At 41.2% G+C, this 15,304-nt stretch overlaps 1 protein-coding gene across 1 annotated transcript in view; it reads right to left on the reverse strand.

The window, feature by feature from the left end:
• The window catches only part of ALDH9A1 (aldehyde dehydrogenase 9 family member A1), a 28,885-nt gene that overhangs the window by 12,656 nt on the left and 925 nt on the right, over window positions 1–15,304 (reverse strand). Inside the window, exons 2-6 of the mRNA XM_005888646.2 lie at window positions 13,925–14,070; window positions 3,582–3,711; window positions 2,646–2,780; window positions 1,120–1,316; window positions 320–460 (exon numbers count right to left, since the gene is read on the reverse strand). Coding sequence (XP_005888708.1) covers window positions 320–460; window positions 1,120–1,316; window positions 2,646–2,780; window positions 3,582–3,711; window positions 13,925–14,070 — 749 coding nt within the window. The remainder of the gene's footprint in view (window positions 1–319; window positions 461–1,119; window positions 1,317–2,645; window positions 2,781–3,581; window positions 3,712–13,924; window positions 14,071–15,304) is intronic.

Raw genomic sequence — 15,304 nt, forward strand, 5'->3', positions numbered from 1 at the left:
CAGACAGAATGGTAAATGTGATAAAATGTTAACATTGAAGAACCTGGTTCAAAGGTATATGAGAATTCTTTGTATTATCTGTGCAACTTTTCTGTAAGTCTGAAATTATTTCAAAATAACAAGCTTTAAAACAAGCTGTGGGAGGTTCAAAAGGGAGGGGATATGTGTATACCTATGGCTGATGCATGTTGAGGTTTGACAGAAAACAACAGAATTCTGTAAAGCAATTATCCTTCAAAAAAAAAAAAAAAAAAAAAAACATGCTGTGACATGAAAAGTGAAGACTCCCTCTAAACCTCTTTCAGGGTCAGGTACACACCTCGCCTTGAGTAAGGAAGTTGGCCATCAGCGCCCCCTTCACAGCATTCTTCATGTCACAGTCTGAGAAGATGATAAGTGGAGACTTGCCTCCGAGTTCCAGGGTGACAGGTTTGATTCCTTTAGCAGACATCTCCATGATCTTACAGAACAAGAACAAAAGCATCGAGAAGTTTAACACCAATGAGATTACATGTTATAGGTTAACTCGACCGTGACCCTGAAAAGTCATGTTGAACTACGTGTGACCTGCAGCCTTGTTCTCAATATACTCTGTCCTTAGTCTACTTGAAATAGTCTTTTCCAGAACACTGAAGAGAATCTACAGAATTGCATATTCTTAAGAGGGAGTTCATTTAAGACAACCTGTCAATTCATCTGTCATGGGCAGAAATTCTTTTGTATTGCTCTAACTGTGTTCCAGGCTGACAGAACTCAGAGCACAAATTAAGGTCAAATCGATGAATCTGAACAAACTGGGAAAACACCCTTTATTCAGAGGCGGCAGCTACAGATGAGGTAAGTCACTGAAGGATACGAGTGGCAGCCCAGGGTCTGACCTCCCAGACACAGGCAGAAGACGACTCCCGTCCCCAGCGGGCCTAACACACCGAGCTGCTCTAACTACTCCTTCACACTTCTCAAGTACACTTCAGACCTTGGCCCAGTAATCTGTACAGCCTCCCTGCCAATACAAGCTAGGTAAAATCAGAGGCTAAGCCTCCACCACACGCTCTGGGGAGGCCTGACAGAGCCACACCGAGATGTCATAACCAGATGCCCCTACTGTTTCACTCTCACCTTTGAGCCGGTGGGCACGCTTCCAGTGAAGGAGACTTTGGCCACATCACGATGCTGACACAGGAACTGGCCTGTGGCAGCCCCTCCCTGCACCACGTTGAACAGCCCAGGAGGGACTCCAGCCTCAGTATAGATTTCAGCCAGCAGCAACACGGACACGGGCGTGAAGGGTGAAGGTTTAAAGACCATGGCGTTACCTGCATTACCAAGACAAAAATACAGAAAGATTTTTTAAGACTGAAGATCCTCTGAAGACAGGACAAGGAGGACACATCAAGAACAACTCCAGTTGAGAAACACTGTATGACATCCCTTATATGCAGAATCTAAAAAGAAATGATACAAATGAACTTATTTATAAAATAACAGATACAGACTCACAGACTTAGAAAACTAACTTATGGTTGCCAGTGGGGAAGGATGGAGGGCAGGGATAGTTAGGGAGTTTGGGATCAACATGTACACACTGCTGTATTTCAAACTGATAACCAACAAGAACCTACTGCAGAGCACACAGAACTCTACTCAATGCTATATGGCAGCCTGGATGGGAGGGGAGTTTGGGGTAGAATGGATACATGTATATGTGATTGGCTGAGTCCCTTCACTGTTCACCTGAAACTGTCACAACATTGTTAATCAGCTATACGCAATATAAAATTAAAAATTAAAAAAAAACAACTCTAATTGTTTCCTGTTCCCCATCAAATGCTAGGCCAAAAATTATTATTAATAAGTAAACTTATCTTGTTCTTCCCTCCTTAGTTTCTCTCATGAAACAGACCAAGCCACACACTTGCAATGTCTCAACCAGTAATGCCTTATGTATCTACAGCTTTTTACATATATTAACCTCATTTAACATTTGCAACAGCAGTATGAAGTAGGTATGATTAGACCCATTTTATAAAAGCTGAAACTGAAGATAAGAAAGGTTAATTAATTTGATGCGAGTCTGCAAGGCTAGTAACTTAATTATATTTCTCCTCTATCACAGAGAAATGGGCAAAACGAACATGAGGCAGCAACAAGAAAAAAGCTGCATTTCAATACAATGTCTTAATACTAGACTCTTTTAACCTGAGAGTTTTTTCTAAGACATAATGTCTTCTTTTCCCACAGATTCTTCGCTTTAAATAGTGCAAGAAATCTTTTTATTAATCAACCAACGCTTCTCTAATGGAAACCTTGCCTTTCATTTCTCTTAAGACACAAATTAAGTTTGTCTTCTGCTTCCTAAATGAAGTGAAATTCCCAAGTGCTACCTGCTACACAGAAACGAATGCTCAGAATTCTTGTCCATAAAGGAAGAGAACTTTCAAGTGCACAAATCTAATTCATTTGACAGTAATAATAATAATAATAAAATCTCCAAGACCAAAATTAACTTTCTTCCTTCCCACAAACAAAAATAAATAAAAATGGGAATAATGTATAATCTCAAAGCTCCCTAGGGGGCAGGGCAGGGGTGAAATCATGCCAGGGAGAAAGGGTAGCTCCCAGGCGGAAGAATAATCCATACTTACCACAAGCCAGAGCTGGAGCCGACTTCCAGCAGGCGATCTGAAAGGGGTAGTTCCACGCTCCTATTCCAACACACACCCCTAGTGGTTCCCTTCTGGTGTAACCAAAGGATCCACCCGGGAGCTGGATGTGTTCGCCTAAGAGGACAGAGAGGGTAGAGAACAGTGTAGGCCGCCTGCCCCAAGAGTCCGCCAGTGCCTGGACTCACTCTGGACTCCAGCCAGACCACCCACCCCCAGCCACTGGGCTCTGGTCTTTTGTTCATTCTAGTTATTCGTACATTGCTTCTGCATGTTCTCTCCACATAAAGAATCCTTATTATCCTTCAAGCTAACGTTCATTCAACTCAATATAATCCTCTAAAAATTTACCAAGCATCCACCACATAACTCACAGGAAATGGAACAGAAATGGGGAGAGGCTTGGCAGCTAAACAGTCCCAGGACCCTGAACCTCAGCCTTCTCACCCCCACTGACCTCCTGGGCCTGGCCAACCCAGCCAACATGTGAACTGTTGGACACTTCCTAGACAGTAAAAGAAAATTTTTTGCTGAGTAAGTAAAACTAATAAATATGATGCACTCACTGAGTCTTGTAAGAACTGGTTTTTGCACAACCTTGTCTATGCCTCAGCTACAAGGTTAGGGGCTTTATATACTGGGCTGGGCAAAAAGTTTATTCAGATTTTTCCATACAATGTTATGGAAAAACTACAACCCAATACATCATCTCATCTAATCCCTCTAATAACCAATAAGATAGGGACGATCTCCCGTTTAAATAAAGATAAGTAATTCTCAGTGACACCCAAGTAGAGAGTGTTAAGTCCAAGATTTTAACTCAGGTCTGTCTTAATTCCAAAACCTGTACCCTACTCCACTAGGCTCTGCTCCCCTGCTTCCTATAAGCTGGTCACAGAAGGCGAGGTGTGGGCTTACCAGCCATGGATCCCGCCAAGCCTGCATAGTACTCCAGGCACTGCCAGGAAGTGTCAATGTCCCAGCGGGCCTCAAAGATGGACTTCCCATTGTTGATAGTCTCCATAGTGGCAATTTCATCCCTCCGTTCCTTTGGGCAAAGCAGAGAACTAGACTGAAGACAAATCACCATACACCTCAACATATTCAACAATCAAAACAGAATACATTGCCTAATTTTTCAAAACAGAAACAGCTTGAACTTCCAAAAGAAAGGAATGGCTGGACATCTGGAAGAGATGAAAGTTGTTGCTAAACAGCACCCTGTCCTCCCCATCAAGTAACTGTCACAGATACAAGACCAACACCTCATTCCAAGATTAGTTAGAAAAGGACTGTTCTGAGAAATATTATATATGTACACATGCACCAAATATGTACAGATATTTGTGCATCAGGTTTTCCTGGTGGCTCAGACAGTAAAGAATCTGCCTGCAACACAGGACACCCGAGTTCGATCCCTGGGTCAGGAAGATCCCCTGGAGAAGTGAACGGAAACCCACTCCAGTATTCTTGCCTGGAGAATTCCATGGACAGAGGAGCCTGGAGGACTGCAGTCCATGGGGTCGCAAAAAGTCAGACAAGACTGAGTGACTAACACACTGCATGTATACAGTAAGAACAAAGAGTCCTTAGGAGAACTGTACAAAACAGCCAGATACACATCAACACAAATGGGTTTAATTCACCCAAAGAAATGCAGCATGCCAAAATCACAAGATAATTATTTTCTAATGCTCATTACTCATCAATTGTCTTTTCAAATTCTGTTTCCAGATGTGGTTTACACAACTTAAACGTACTACAGATGGCCAAAAACGAACAAAAAGATCTTGGAAATCAGACCTGAAAAAATAAATAATGTCCCCAAAGGAGATGAAAAACTTGAATATGGGGGTTTCCCTGGTGGCTCAGTGGTTGCTACAAAAGTATTGCAATTTTGGACTGTGCATTTTAAATCATTGTAACTAGGCTCAAATACATTTTTTTAAATCAAAATAGGAACTATGACAATCAACACATTTTTGCCAACAAGAAATAAGTTTGTTTATTCTTATAGCATAAAAATTCATGCTTCAGGATTCAACAAACTCCTGGAAAGCATTTTCTGCTTCCTGCTGGTTATGAAAGCATTTTCCCTGCAAACAGTTGTCAAGATGCTTGAAGAAGTGGTCGTCAGTTGGCAAGAGGTCGGGTGGAATATGGCAGATGAAGCAAAACTTTGTAGCCCAATCCTCTCAATTTGTAAAGCTTGTACAACTTTTGGTTGTACAATGTGCAGTCGGGCATTGTTGTGGAGAACTGGGCCCTTTCTGTTGACCAGTACTGGCTGCAGGCATTGAAGTTTTCAGTGTATCTCATCAGCTTGCTGTGCATACTTCTCAGATGTAATGGTTTTGCCAGGATTTAGAAAGCTATAGTGGATCAGACCAGCAGCAGACCACCTAACAATGACCATGACCTTTTTTTGGTGCAAATTTGGCTTTGGGAAGTGCTCTGGAGCTTCTTCTTGGTCCAACCACTGTGCTGGTTGTTGCTGGTTGTCATATAAAATCCACTTTTCATTACATATCATGTCCTGATCAAGAAATGGTTTGTTGTTGCACAGAATATGGGAGGACAATACTCCAAAACGATGATTTTTAAAATTTTTGGTTAGCTCATGAGGCACCCACTCATCAAGTGTTTTCACCTTTCCAATTTGCTTCAAACGCCAAATGATCATAGAATGATCAACTCTGAGTTCTTGTGCAATTTCTCATGTAGTTGTAAGAGGATCAGCTTCGATAATGGCTCTTAATTGGTCACTGTCAACTTCTGATGGCCGGCCACTATGTTCCTCATCCTCAAGACTCTCATCTCCTTTGCAAAACCTCTTGAACCACTGCTGCACTGTATATTCATTAGCAGTTCCTGGGCCAAACACATTGTTGCAAGCTGTCTGCACTTCCTTATGACCTATTTTGAATGCTAATAAAAAAGTCATTCGAATTTGCTTTTTGTCTAACATCATTTCTATAGTCTAAAATAAATACAAAATAAACAGCAAGCAACAAGTCATTAGCAAAAAAAAGAGAAATGTGCATTAAAATGATGTGTAACATAACCACATTTAAGAACGTAATCCAGGATCAAATGGCAAAGTTCAACAATGCAAAACTGCAATTACTTTGGCACCAATCTGTGTCTCCTAGACACAGGTTCGATCCCTGATCTGGGAAGATGCCACATGAAGCAACTAAGCCTATGAGCCACAACTATTGACCTATGGTCTAGAGCTGGGGAGCTGGAACTACTGTGTCCATGTGCCACAACTACTGAAGCCCATGTGCTCTAGAGCCCACGCTCTGCAACAAGAGAAGCCACTGAAATAAGAAGACGGCATGCTGCAACGCAGAGTAGCCCCTGCTCGCCGCAACTAGAGCAAAGTCCTCATGGCAACAAAGACGTAGCACAGCCAAAAATAAATAAAATTATTTAGAAAATCTGAATATGTAAGAAATAGGTATTTGCTATTACAGATCTGATTTTCATTAAAAAAAAAACACTGTGGTCAAAATCTGTACATAAAACATGAATTGAACAATTGACAAGAAAGATGCATCTCTTACTAAAACTGACAATCAGTATGGCTGACCAGAAGCAAAATGAAATTAACAGAAATTAACACAAGTGTCTAACACAAGAGCTACCAAGTACAGATCTCAGAAAGCACGGAAGGATGAAATACAGGAAACGGCACTTTGATCATGATAATTGGACATGGTCTATTTCTACAAAGACTGGAGGTATGAAGTGCTTTGATTCGTTCATTCCACATTTGTTGGATTCCAGAAAAGATGACAGAGTAGGACTTGAGCTCAGCTCCTTTCATCAAAACACCAAAATCACAACTAACTGCTGAACAGCCATCAACAAGAAAGACCAGAACCTCCCAAAAAAGCTATTCTGCATCCAAAGACAAAGAAGAAGTCAACAAGATGGTGCGGGGCGGTACACTGCTAATCTAGTCAAATCCCACACTCACCAGGTAGGTGACCCACAAATTGGAAGATAATTATATTGCAGAGGTTCTTCCACAGGAGTGAGAGTTCTGAGCCCCACATCAGGCACCCCAGCCTGGAATACTGGCATCAGGAGGAGGAGCCCCCAGAGCATTTGGCTTTGAAGACCAGCGGGTCTTAATTATAGGGACTCCACAGGAGTGGAAGAGATAAAAACTTCACTCTTGGAGGATGCACAGAAGATCTCATGCACACCAGAACCCCAGGAAAAAGCAGCAAGTGACTCCATAGGAGCCTGGGTCAGACCTACCTGCTGGTCTCTGAGTGTGTCCTGAGAAGGCAGAGGGTGGCTGGCTTTGGTTTACAGTGAGGACAAGGACATCAGTGGCAGAGGAACCACAGAATACTCACTGGCATGAGCTCTCCTGAAGGCTGATATTTTGGCACCAAGACCTGGCTCCCCCAACAGCCTACAGGCCCCAGTGCTGGGATGCCTCGGGCCAAACAACCAACAGGGCGGAAACACAGCCCCATCCACCAGCAGACAGGCTGCCTAAAGTCTTCTTAAAGACTAAAGCCACGTCTAGACTCATCGCTTGACATGGCCCTGCCCACCAGAGGGCTAAGACCCAGACCCACATACCAGTAGGCAGGAACCAGCCCCTCCCTCCAGGAGGCCTGCAAAAGCCTCTAAACCAGCCTCATCCATGAGGCAGCAGATACCAGGAACAAGAGGAATAACTCCCCTGCGGCCTACAGGATGGAGACCACAAACACAGAGAGTTAGATAGAGGAGACAGTAGAGAAACATGTTCCAGATGAAGTAACAGGAGAAAACCCCAGAACAACAACCAAGTGAAGTGGAGCTAGACAATCATTTCACACTCTTTACTAAGAAAAAGGACAGATCCAGTCTCTTCCTTCAAGGAGCTCACTTCTTAAAAAGGAAGTTAGTAAGTGCTAAACAAAATTCTGCAATTACTGAATAGACATGTTTCTTCAGAAAGGATGATTTGTTTACATCCAAATATAGTCTAAATTAAACTGCCTTTCAAACCAACAATTTACCTTCTCTTTCCTGATTCTATACTCACCAAAACAATTTTTTAACAATTAATTAATTTTTCCCAGTTACTGATACTAGAAAGAGGGTACTTAGGAAGACAACAGCCATTAGTTCTGATGTAACAGTTCTTGAATTAAAAGACACTTACTCCTTGGAAGGAAAGTTATGACCAACCTAGATAGCATATTCAAAAGCAGAGACATTACTTTGCCAACAAAGGTCCGTCTAGTCAAGGCTATGGTTTTGCCAGTGGTCATGTATGGATGTGAGAGTTGGACTGTGAAGAAGGCTGAGTGCCGAAGAATTGATGCTTTTGAACTGTGGTGCTGGAGAAGACTCTTGAGAGTCCTTTAGACTGTGAGGAGATCCAACCAGTCCATTCTGAAGGAGATCAGCCCTGGGTGTTCTTTGGAAGGAATGATGCTAAAGCTGAAACTCTTTGTACTCTTGAAACTCTTAATACTTTGGCCACCTCATGCAAAGAGTTGACTCACTGGAAAAGACTCTGATGCTGAGAGGGATTGTGGGCAGGAGAAGGGGACGACAGAGGATGAGACGGCTGGATGGCATCACTGACTCGATGGACGTGAGTCTGAGTGAACTCCGGGAGTTGGTGATGGACAGGGAGGCCTGGCATGCTGCAATTCATGGGGTCGCAAAGAGTCACACACGACTGAGCGACTGAACTGAACTGAACTGACTGAACAGTTCTTTAACCAGGTGTGAATCATCCCACTTCTTGATGTGTTGAGTATGATCAATGTAAAACACATTTTCAAAAGGCAGGGAACTAGTCCCTAAAGAGGAAGTAGGCACCAGTTCACTAATCAGCATAAACACACTGATGAAATCAGTATGTTACACTTCAAACACATGAAGAAATATTAAACTGACAAAAATGAAATGCTGTTGTCTTCCACATTAATACAAGCATGAACAGACAAGAATTAATCTATGACTACTGCTGAAAAGCCTTGGAATATTTACTAAGAAAGGAAGTTTCATTAAGATTTTTTTTTTTGGGTAAAGAATGGACAGGCAATTAGTTTTGAGGACTATTTCAAGGTTTCAACTCAAAGAGAAAATTCAATCTATTGGCTGGTCTTTTGAAATTTTTCTTGTCTTATTCCAGCATCCTCTATCCTCATGCAAAAGGTTATTTCTAAAAAGCCATTATGGGGCCTTTTGACATACCTTGCTGCTGCTACTGCTGCTAACTCACTTCAGTCACGTCCGACTCTGTGCGACGCCATAGACGGCAGCCCACCAGGCTCCCCCGTCCCTGGGATTGTCCAGGCAGGAACATTGGAGGGAGTTGCCATTTCCTTCTCCAACACATGAAAGTGAAAAGTGAAAGTGAAGTCGCTCAGTCGTGTCCGACTCTTATCGACCCCATGGACTGCAGCCTACCAGGCTCCTCTGTCCATGGGAGTCTCCAGGCAAGAGTACTGGAGTAGGGTGCCATTGCCTTCTCCTTACAAGGATCATAAAAAAGACACTGATGAAAACTATCAAGCAGTCCAAGGGAATCTCTAACACTTAATACTGCATTCAGGGAAATGGGATTCCTTTGCCCTCCTGGGATAAGGAGGGCAGAAGGGAAAGGGGAAAACAATGTAAGCTTCCTGCCCCTACTAGCTCCAAGAGCCACCATAAAACAAAACTGTCCACCATGACAACGCACTGCGATGAGCATCTCTTGGGAAGCATGTGCTTCATATCTACCCCTATCCCTCTCTTGGCCGCCCCGCTTCTCTTGTGACCTGACCACGGGTCCACTGGATGAAAGGGAAGAAGAAAAGCCCCATCCCCCTCCTTCATTTCAAACCGCCAAGCAAGCATTAAGTGTCTAGCTTTTTTATAAGAGAACAGCATGAGCAAAGACATGCCCATTCAACTCTAATAAGCCTGAGCCCCTGCTTGCTTCAAGAGGCAGAGCTGAGCAAAAGAACGGCTGAAGGCAAGTACATAAGCTACACACGCACTCTTTTCTATGTGTAAATAGTGGTAAAATACATTATAGTTTTAAAATACATTTCTCTCTCCTTTTAAAGCCAAATGACAGCGACTTTCCTAAGGAGGCTCCAACTTAGAAATGATTGGCGCCTACCATTAAGATCTTTATAATTTGATAAAAAGCATCAAAAAATTCAAAGTGAAAAGGGAAACTTTTTTCCCTTTTTTTTGAAACCATCACATACAATGGTATGTGTAACTAACACATACCAAAAACTGTTCATTTCACTAGGAGTCCATAGGCTTCCAGCTAAGATAGAGTAATACGGATCAGATTTAGGCTCCATCCTCAAGCAACTAAAAATACCAGATAAAATACACAAAACAACAATTTTTACAAAACAACAATTTTCAGACACTGGACATTGGACAGCTCAGGACAGTGATCCCTGAGAGAAGGAAACAAATGAGGTGGGCCCTACATATGTTCTTGCCTGCTTCCTGGAAAAAGTCTCTATCAGAGAGCCAGTAAGAGGGCCTTAGGTGGGACCCAACAGATACCCTGAGTTAAGGAAACAGGTTGGGCATTCAAGGACTATGTGATGGCTACAGTATGCATTCTAGGGATAGGAGAGAAGAGAGCTGCACAGAAGAATCCCAGAGATCCCCCTTAAGTCTTCATCTGAGAACTGGTCAGTGTGAGGACCCTACCCAAGGCTAGGAAAAAACTAACCAAGAAGGTGAAAAGGAAAAAAAAAAAAAATCCCCAGAACTCACACAGGGGCATGAACAATTCATGTTCCCACCAGTCATGTTAAGAAAAACCTCACTAGTACACAGAGCATCAAGCTAGGTATTCAGAAGGGTATTCAATAGTGGGGGAAAATAAGCTGTTCTGATCACACCTAACAAAGAACAGGAACAAGTCTTGCAAGGATCAAACTAATTCCAAGTAACTTCACTGTGTCCCAGAACAAAGCTCATTAATGTTTTAAAGTACAAGAATATTCAGCATCCAACACATAAAAATCACAATGTTTAGTGATAACAAATTACTAGACAGGCAAAAGATAGGAAAGTTATATAACATTTAACCAGGAGGAAAAAAACCAGTCATCCAAAACAGGAAAGTTATATAACACCTAAAGAGGAGGAAAAAGTCAACCAATAGAAAGAGATCCAGAGCTGGTAGATGTCACAATTAGTAGAGGGGGATATTAAAAGTTATTATGACTATATTCCATGTGTTCAGGAAAGTAGAGGAAAACATGAACATGTTAAGGAGCAACATGGAACAACAACAAAAAAGACTCACGTTGCACGTCTAGAGATGAAAAATACACCAGACGGGATTAACAGCAGATCAGATACTATGGATGAAAAGGTAGGTGAACTTTACGTGTAACAATGCAAATTACCCAAAATGAAACACAGAGAGAAAAAACTGCGGAAAAAAATGAACAGATCATTAGTGAGCTGTAGAACAGTTTCAAGTAGCCCAAGGTATATGTAATTGGAGGCTCTGAAGAAGAGGAAATAGAAGAGTGGGGGCAGAAGAAATATCTAAAGAAATAATAGCCATAATTTTTCCAAATGTAACTATATATGTACAAATTCAAGAGAAACTCCAAACAAAAGAAATATAAAGAAAACTGCATCAAAAGACAATGAACTTGTTTAAAACTGATGACAAGAAGAAAATCTTAAAAGCAGCCAGAGAGATAACAAATATTTAATAGAAGGGAGCAAAAATAAGAATGACAGCAGACTTCTCTTCTGAAACAAAACAAGTCAGAAGACAGCAATGCAACATCTTTAAAGCACTGAAAGAAAAAACTGTCAATCTAGAATTATTTATCTAGAACTCTTTTTGAAAATGAAAGCAAGGACATCCCTGGTGGTCCAGTGGTAAAGGATCTGCCTGCAGTTCAGGGGATATGGCTTTGATCCCTGGTCCAGGAAGATTCCATATGCCTCGGGGCAACTAAGCCCATGCGCCACTCCAGAGCCCACAGGCTTCGAGTACTGAGCCCTAACGACAGCAACGACTGAAGCCTGCAAGCCCTAGAGCCCGTGATTTGCAACACAGGCAACCACGGCAATGAGAAGCCTGCACACTGCAACTAGAGGGCAGCCCCTGCCTGCAGCAGCTCCAGAAAGCCCACACAGCAGCGAAGACAGCACAGCCAAAAACAGATAAGTAAAAAGTGTAAAACTAATATAAATAAAGGAATAATGAAAGTGAAATAAAGACTTCAGACATACAAAAGCTAAAAGAACATCTCTAGCAAACCTGCACATGAAACATGCTAAGGAAATTTCTTCAAGCAGAAATAAAAATGGTAACATAGAAATCTGGGCCTTCCCAAAGGGATGAAGAACACTAGTTATGTTAAAAATGTGAGTAAATATAAATATTTTTATCTTATAGAAGATAATTGTGCGTAGTTTAAAAATGGAAAGGGCAAGGAACTATAGATCATGATTAAATTCAAAAATCACTGAAAGAAAACAACCAGGGGCTAAACTGTAGGTTGTGGTCAGGGGGTGGGATCTGTTCAGTCATAGAATAATTTCAGGTAAAGGTGGATCCAGGGCTTCCCTGGTGTTTCAGGGCTAAAGAATCTGAATGCCAATGCAGGAGGCGCAGGTTTGATCATCAGTCTGGAAGGTCCCCTTGAGAAGGAAATGGCAACCCACTCTAGAATTCTTGCCTGGGAAATCCCACGGACAGAGAAGCCTGGAGAGCTAAAGTCCATGGGATTGCAAAAAGTCAAACAGGACTCAGTAACTGAACAAAAACAACAACAGCAAAGGTAGATTCAGGCCATGATCATCAGACAAGAGCTTTCGAGAAAGACAGTAATATATTTTTGACTGTAAAAAATTATATAAAATATTAAAGAAAACGGAATGAAGAGTTTAAAGAAAAAGAAAATTAACATTAGACAGTCGATTTCAGAGCAAAAAAAAAATAGGTACTACTCAGGATTTTAAAAATAATTTTATAATAATAAAAGAGCCAGTTCTTAAGAAGGTAAAACAAACCAAATGCTTATGCACAAGCAAAAGTGAGAGGCAAGTTAGAATAATAAATTATCAGCTTTGAGTTACAACTTTTAATCTACCAAATTAAAAATAAATTTTGATAAAAGAAAACACCTTGTTGGGAGAAAATTCTCCAGGAATATTTTGACATTACTGCATGGTGTAGGCTTTCAGCAAAGGCCACCGGCAAGCTGACTGAAAAGCAAAGGCCTTGGAAGGCAATGACAGCATCTCCCTAAAGACGGAGGTCTCTGAAAAGATGTGGAGATAAAAAGCTCTCTACTTCCAGTTCTTGGAGACTTCTGCTTACATTCCAGGGTAATAAATCTAGTGATACCTTTCCCCTTAACCTTGGAGATCTGCTCAGTGAGTAACATCTCATTAACCTTAACAAGTAACCTTTCACCAAAGGAGAGAATGGGCAGATGTGCCCCTTATAAGTTGAGTCTCTTAATTTTGGGGTTCCTCTCCTACAGTGCAACCCACTGTATGCAACAGGATAACATCTAGCTCTTACTGCATCACCCCATGGGGACTGGGGCTCAGAAAACTAGTACTAAAGTATTTTGCTGTGAGTAATAAACTCTCTCTCTAATCCAGAAAACTTTATGTTTCTTGTCAGAATACCCATATAACCTTGCAAAAAGGGTAACTCTCAGACCCCCAGTTTCTGACATAACACACTAATAAGGAAAAAAGTCATCACAGTCCTACACTGAGAGATATCCCTGATTTATATTTTGGTGTATATCCTCTGAATCCTCTAATTTTCTGTAAAGACAATCTAGTACTTTTGCCTTTTAAGACTGTAAAAAGCTAAACTTTATTTCATAAGAGGGAAACAGGAATGAATCTATGAAATCTTCTAGGCAACTAAGGCAGAAAATTAACCTGAAAAAGAAAAGTCAACTTCAGAGTCATCAGAGGAAAGAGTAAACATATAGTTAAAAAGAAAAGGAGACAAGCTACAAAGGATACATTATCATTACAACAAAGAAGGAAAAGAAAGCCTGCCCAGGGAGATTTCACAAGGAGCCTAGAGCCAGAAAGAAATCACTGAAGGAAAGCTTGTTGTACATATCAAAGTGAGCATATGGAAATGTTTTTGGATCTCATCAAAAAGGTATCACTTAATAATGCACCAGTCTAACTGCAAATCATCACACACACAAAAAAATCACAGAGCAATGCAAGAGGACTTTTCTGGAAGAGATTAAATTAAAACATACCCTTATTATCCTGGCAGCCTCCAAAAGGATTCGGCAACGCTCCATGCCAGATTTTTGACTCCATATTTTAAAGGCAGCCTTTGCATCCTGAACAGCCAAATTTACTTCCTTTTCTCCTGAACATGTGAAAGTAGCTATCACCCTACCTATAAATACAGGGAAAGTCAGTGTTAATTTCAAATGTTTGCCACATATTTTAAATAAAGTATTGTGTATCCATTTTCCTTTCAGTGATCCTCTTCCTGTTCTTAAGTATAGTCTGATTTAGTGACTACCCCTAAAGCAACAGCTTATCTTTTAAAGAATCTAATAAAAGTTGAACACTTGTCTTCAGAAAAATGTACTGTGTCTCTTGCCTAGCACACCTTGAACTCTGGGGTAAGAACTCCTGCCCTCCTCTATTTCACACTTGGGTTTACTAAGGTTAACTTCCTATCAATTATTTCACAATGCTCTTTAACAGTATTTTATAATCTCAGAGGTCTTGCAAAATCAAAGTATTCACTCTCCTGGGTTATGAACTCTGATTTTAAATCACTGGTCTGTGTTCTATGTAAGTCATATAATACTACTGATACTTGATGAACATGGTTAATAAATAGAGGATCAAGAAAAGATATTACTAAAAGCAAGAAAATTTTTTTCTCAAATATGAGGGAAAAAAATCCCAATCTCTCATTTTCTTCTTGTTTTTGTTGTTCAGTTACTAAGTCACGTCTGACTTTTTGTGACCCCATGGGCTGTAGCCTGCCAGGCTCCTTTGTCCATGGGATTTTCCAGGCAAGAATTCTGGAGTGGGTTGCCATTTCCAACTCCAGGGGATCTTCAGACCCAGGGATCGAACCCACATCTCCTATGTTGGCAGGTGCATTCTTTACCACTGGGCCACCTCGGAAGCCCATTTCATTTTCTTACTTCAATCCTATTCCCTACACTGGGCAAAATATAAAATGATCAGTTTTTCTAGACCCAAATCCTAAGGGTTGTGACTGACACTACTAAAAAGAAATCTCTAGGATGTCAGTTAAGGGTCTTCCCTCCCACAAGAACATCTGGGACTCTGCTTTTTCCAGAGATTTCACAAACCTGTATTATAAATTTGAGTAGCCAATTGATAGAGGTAGTGGCTAAGAATCACACAGAACACACTGTAGGCAGTTAAAATAAAGAGCAATTTTTCTGTCTTTTGTATCAATATGGGAGTGGGAAATCAAGAGGCCTAAAGGAGAGCCTGATGGTGGCTGTGGGCCCTTCCTGCTCTGACAAGTCGCTGCTCTGTGGTTTTCTGTAATTGATCACACCTAAATTCTCCAGTTTCTTGAAATTCAGTTTTATCCGTCTGGGGATATACTATTCGGTTTGCACAAACATTTATATTTC

This window comes from Bos mutus, chromosome 3 (genome assembly GCF_027580195.1).
Source record: "Bos mutus isolate GX-2022 chromosome 3, NWIPB_WYAK_1.1, whole genome shotgun sequence".
NCBI classification, from domain to species: Eukaryota; Metazoa; Chordata; class Mammalia; order Artiodactyla; family Bovidae; genus Bos; species Bos mutus.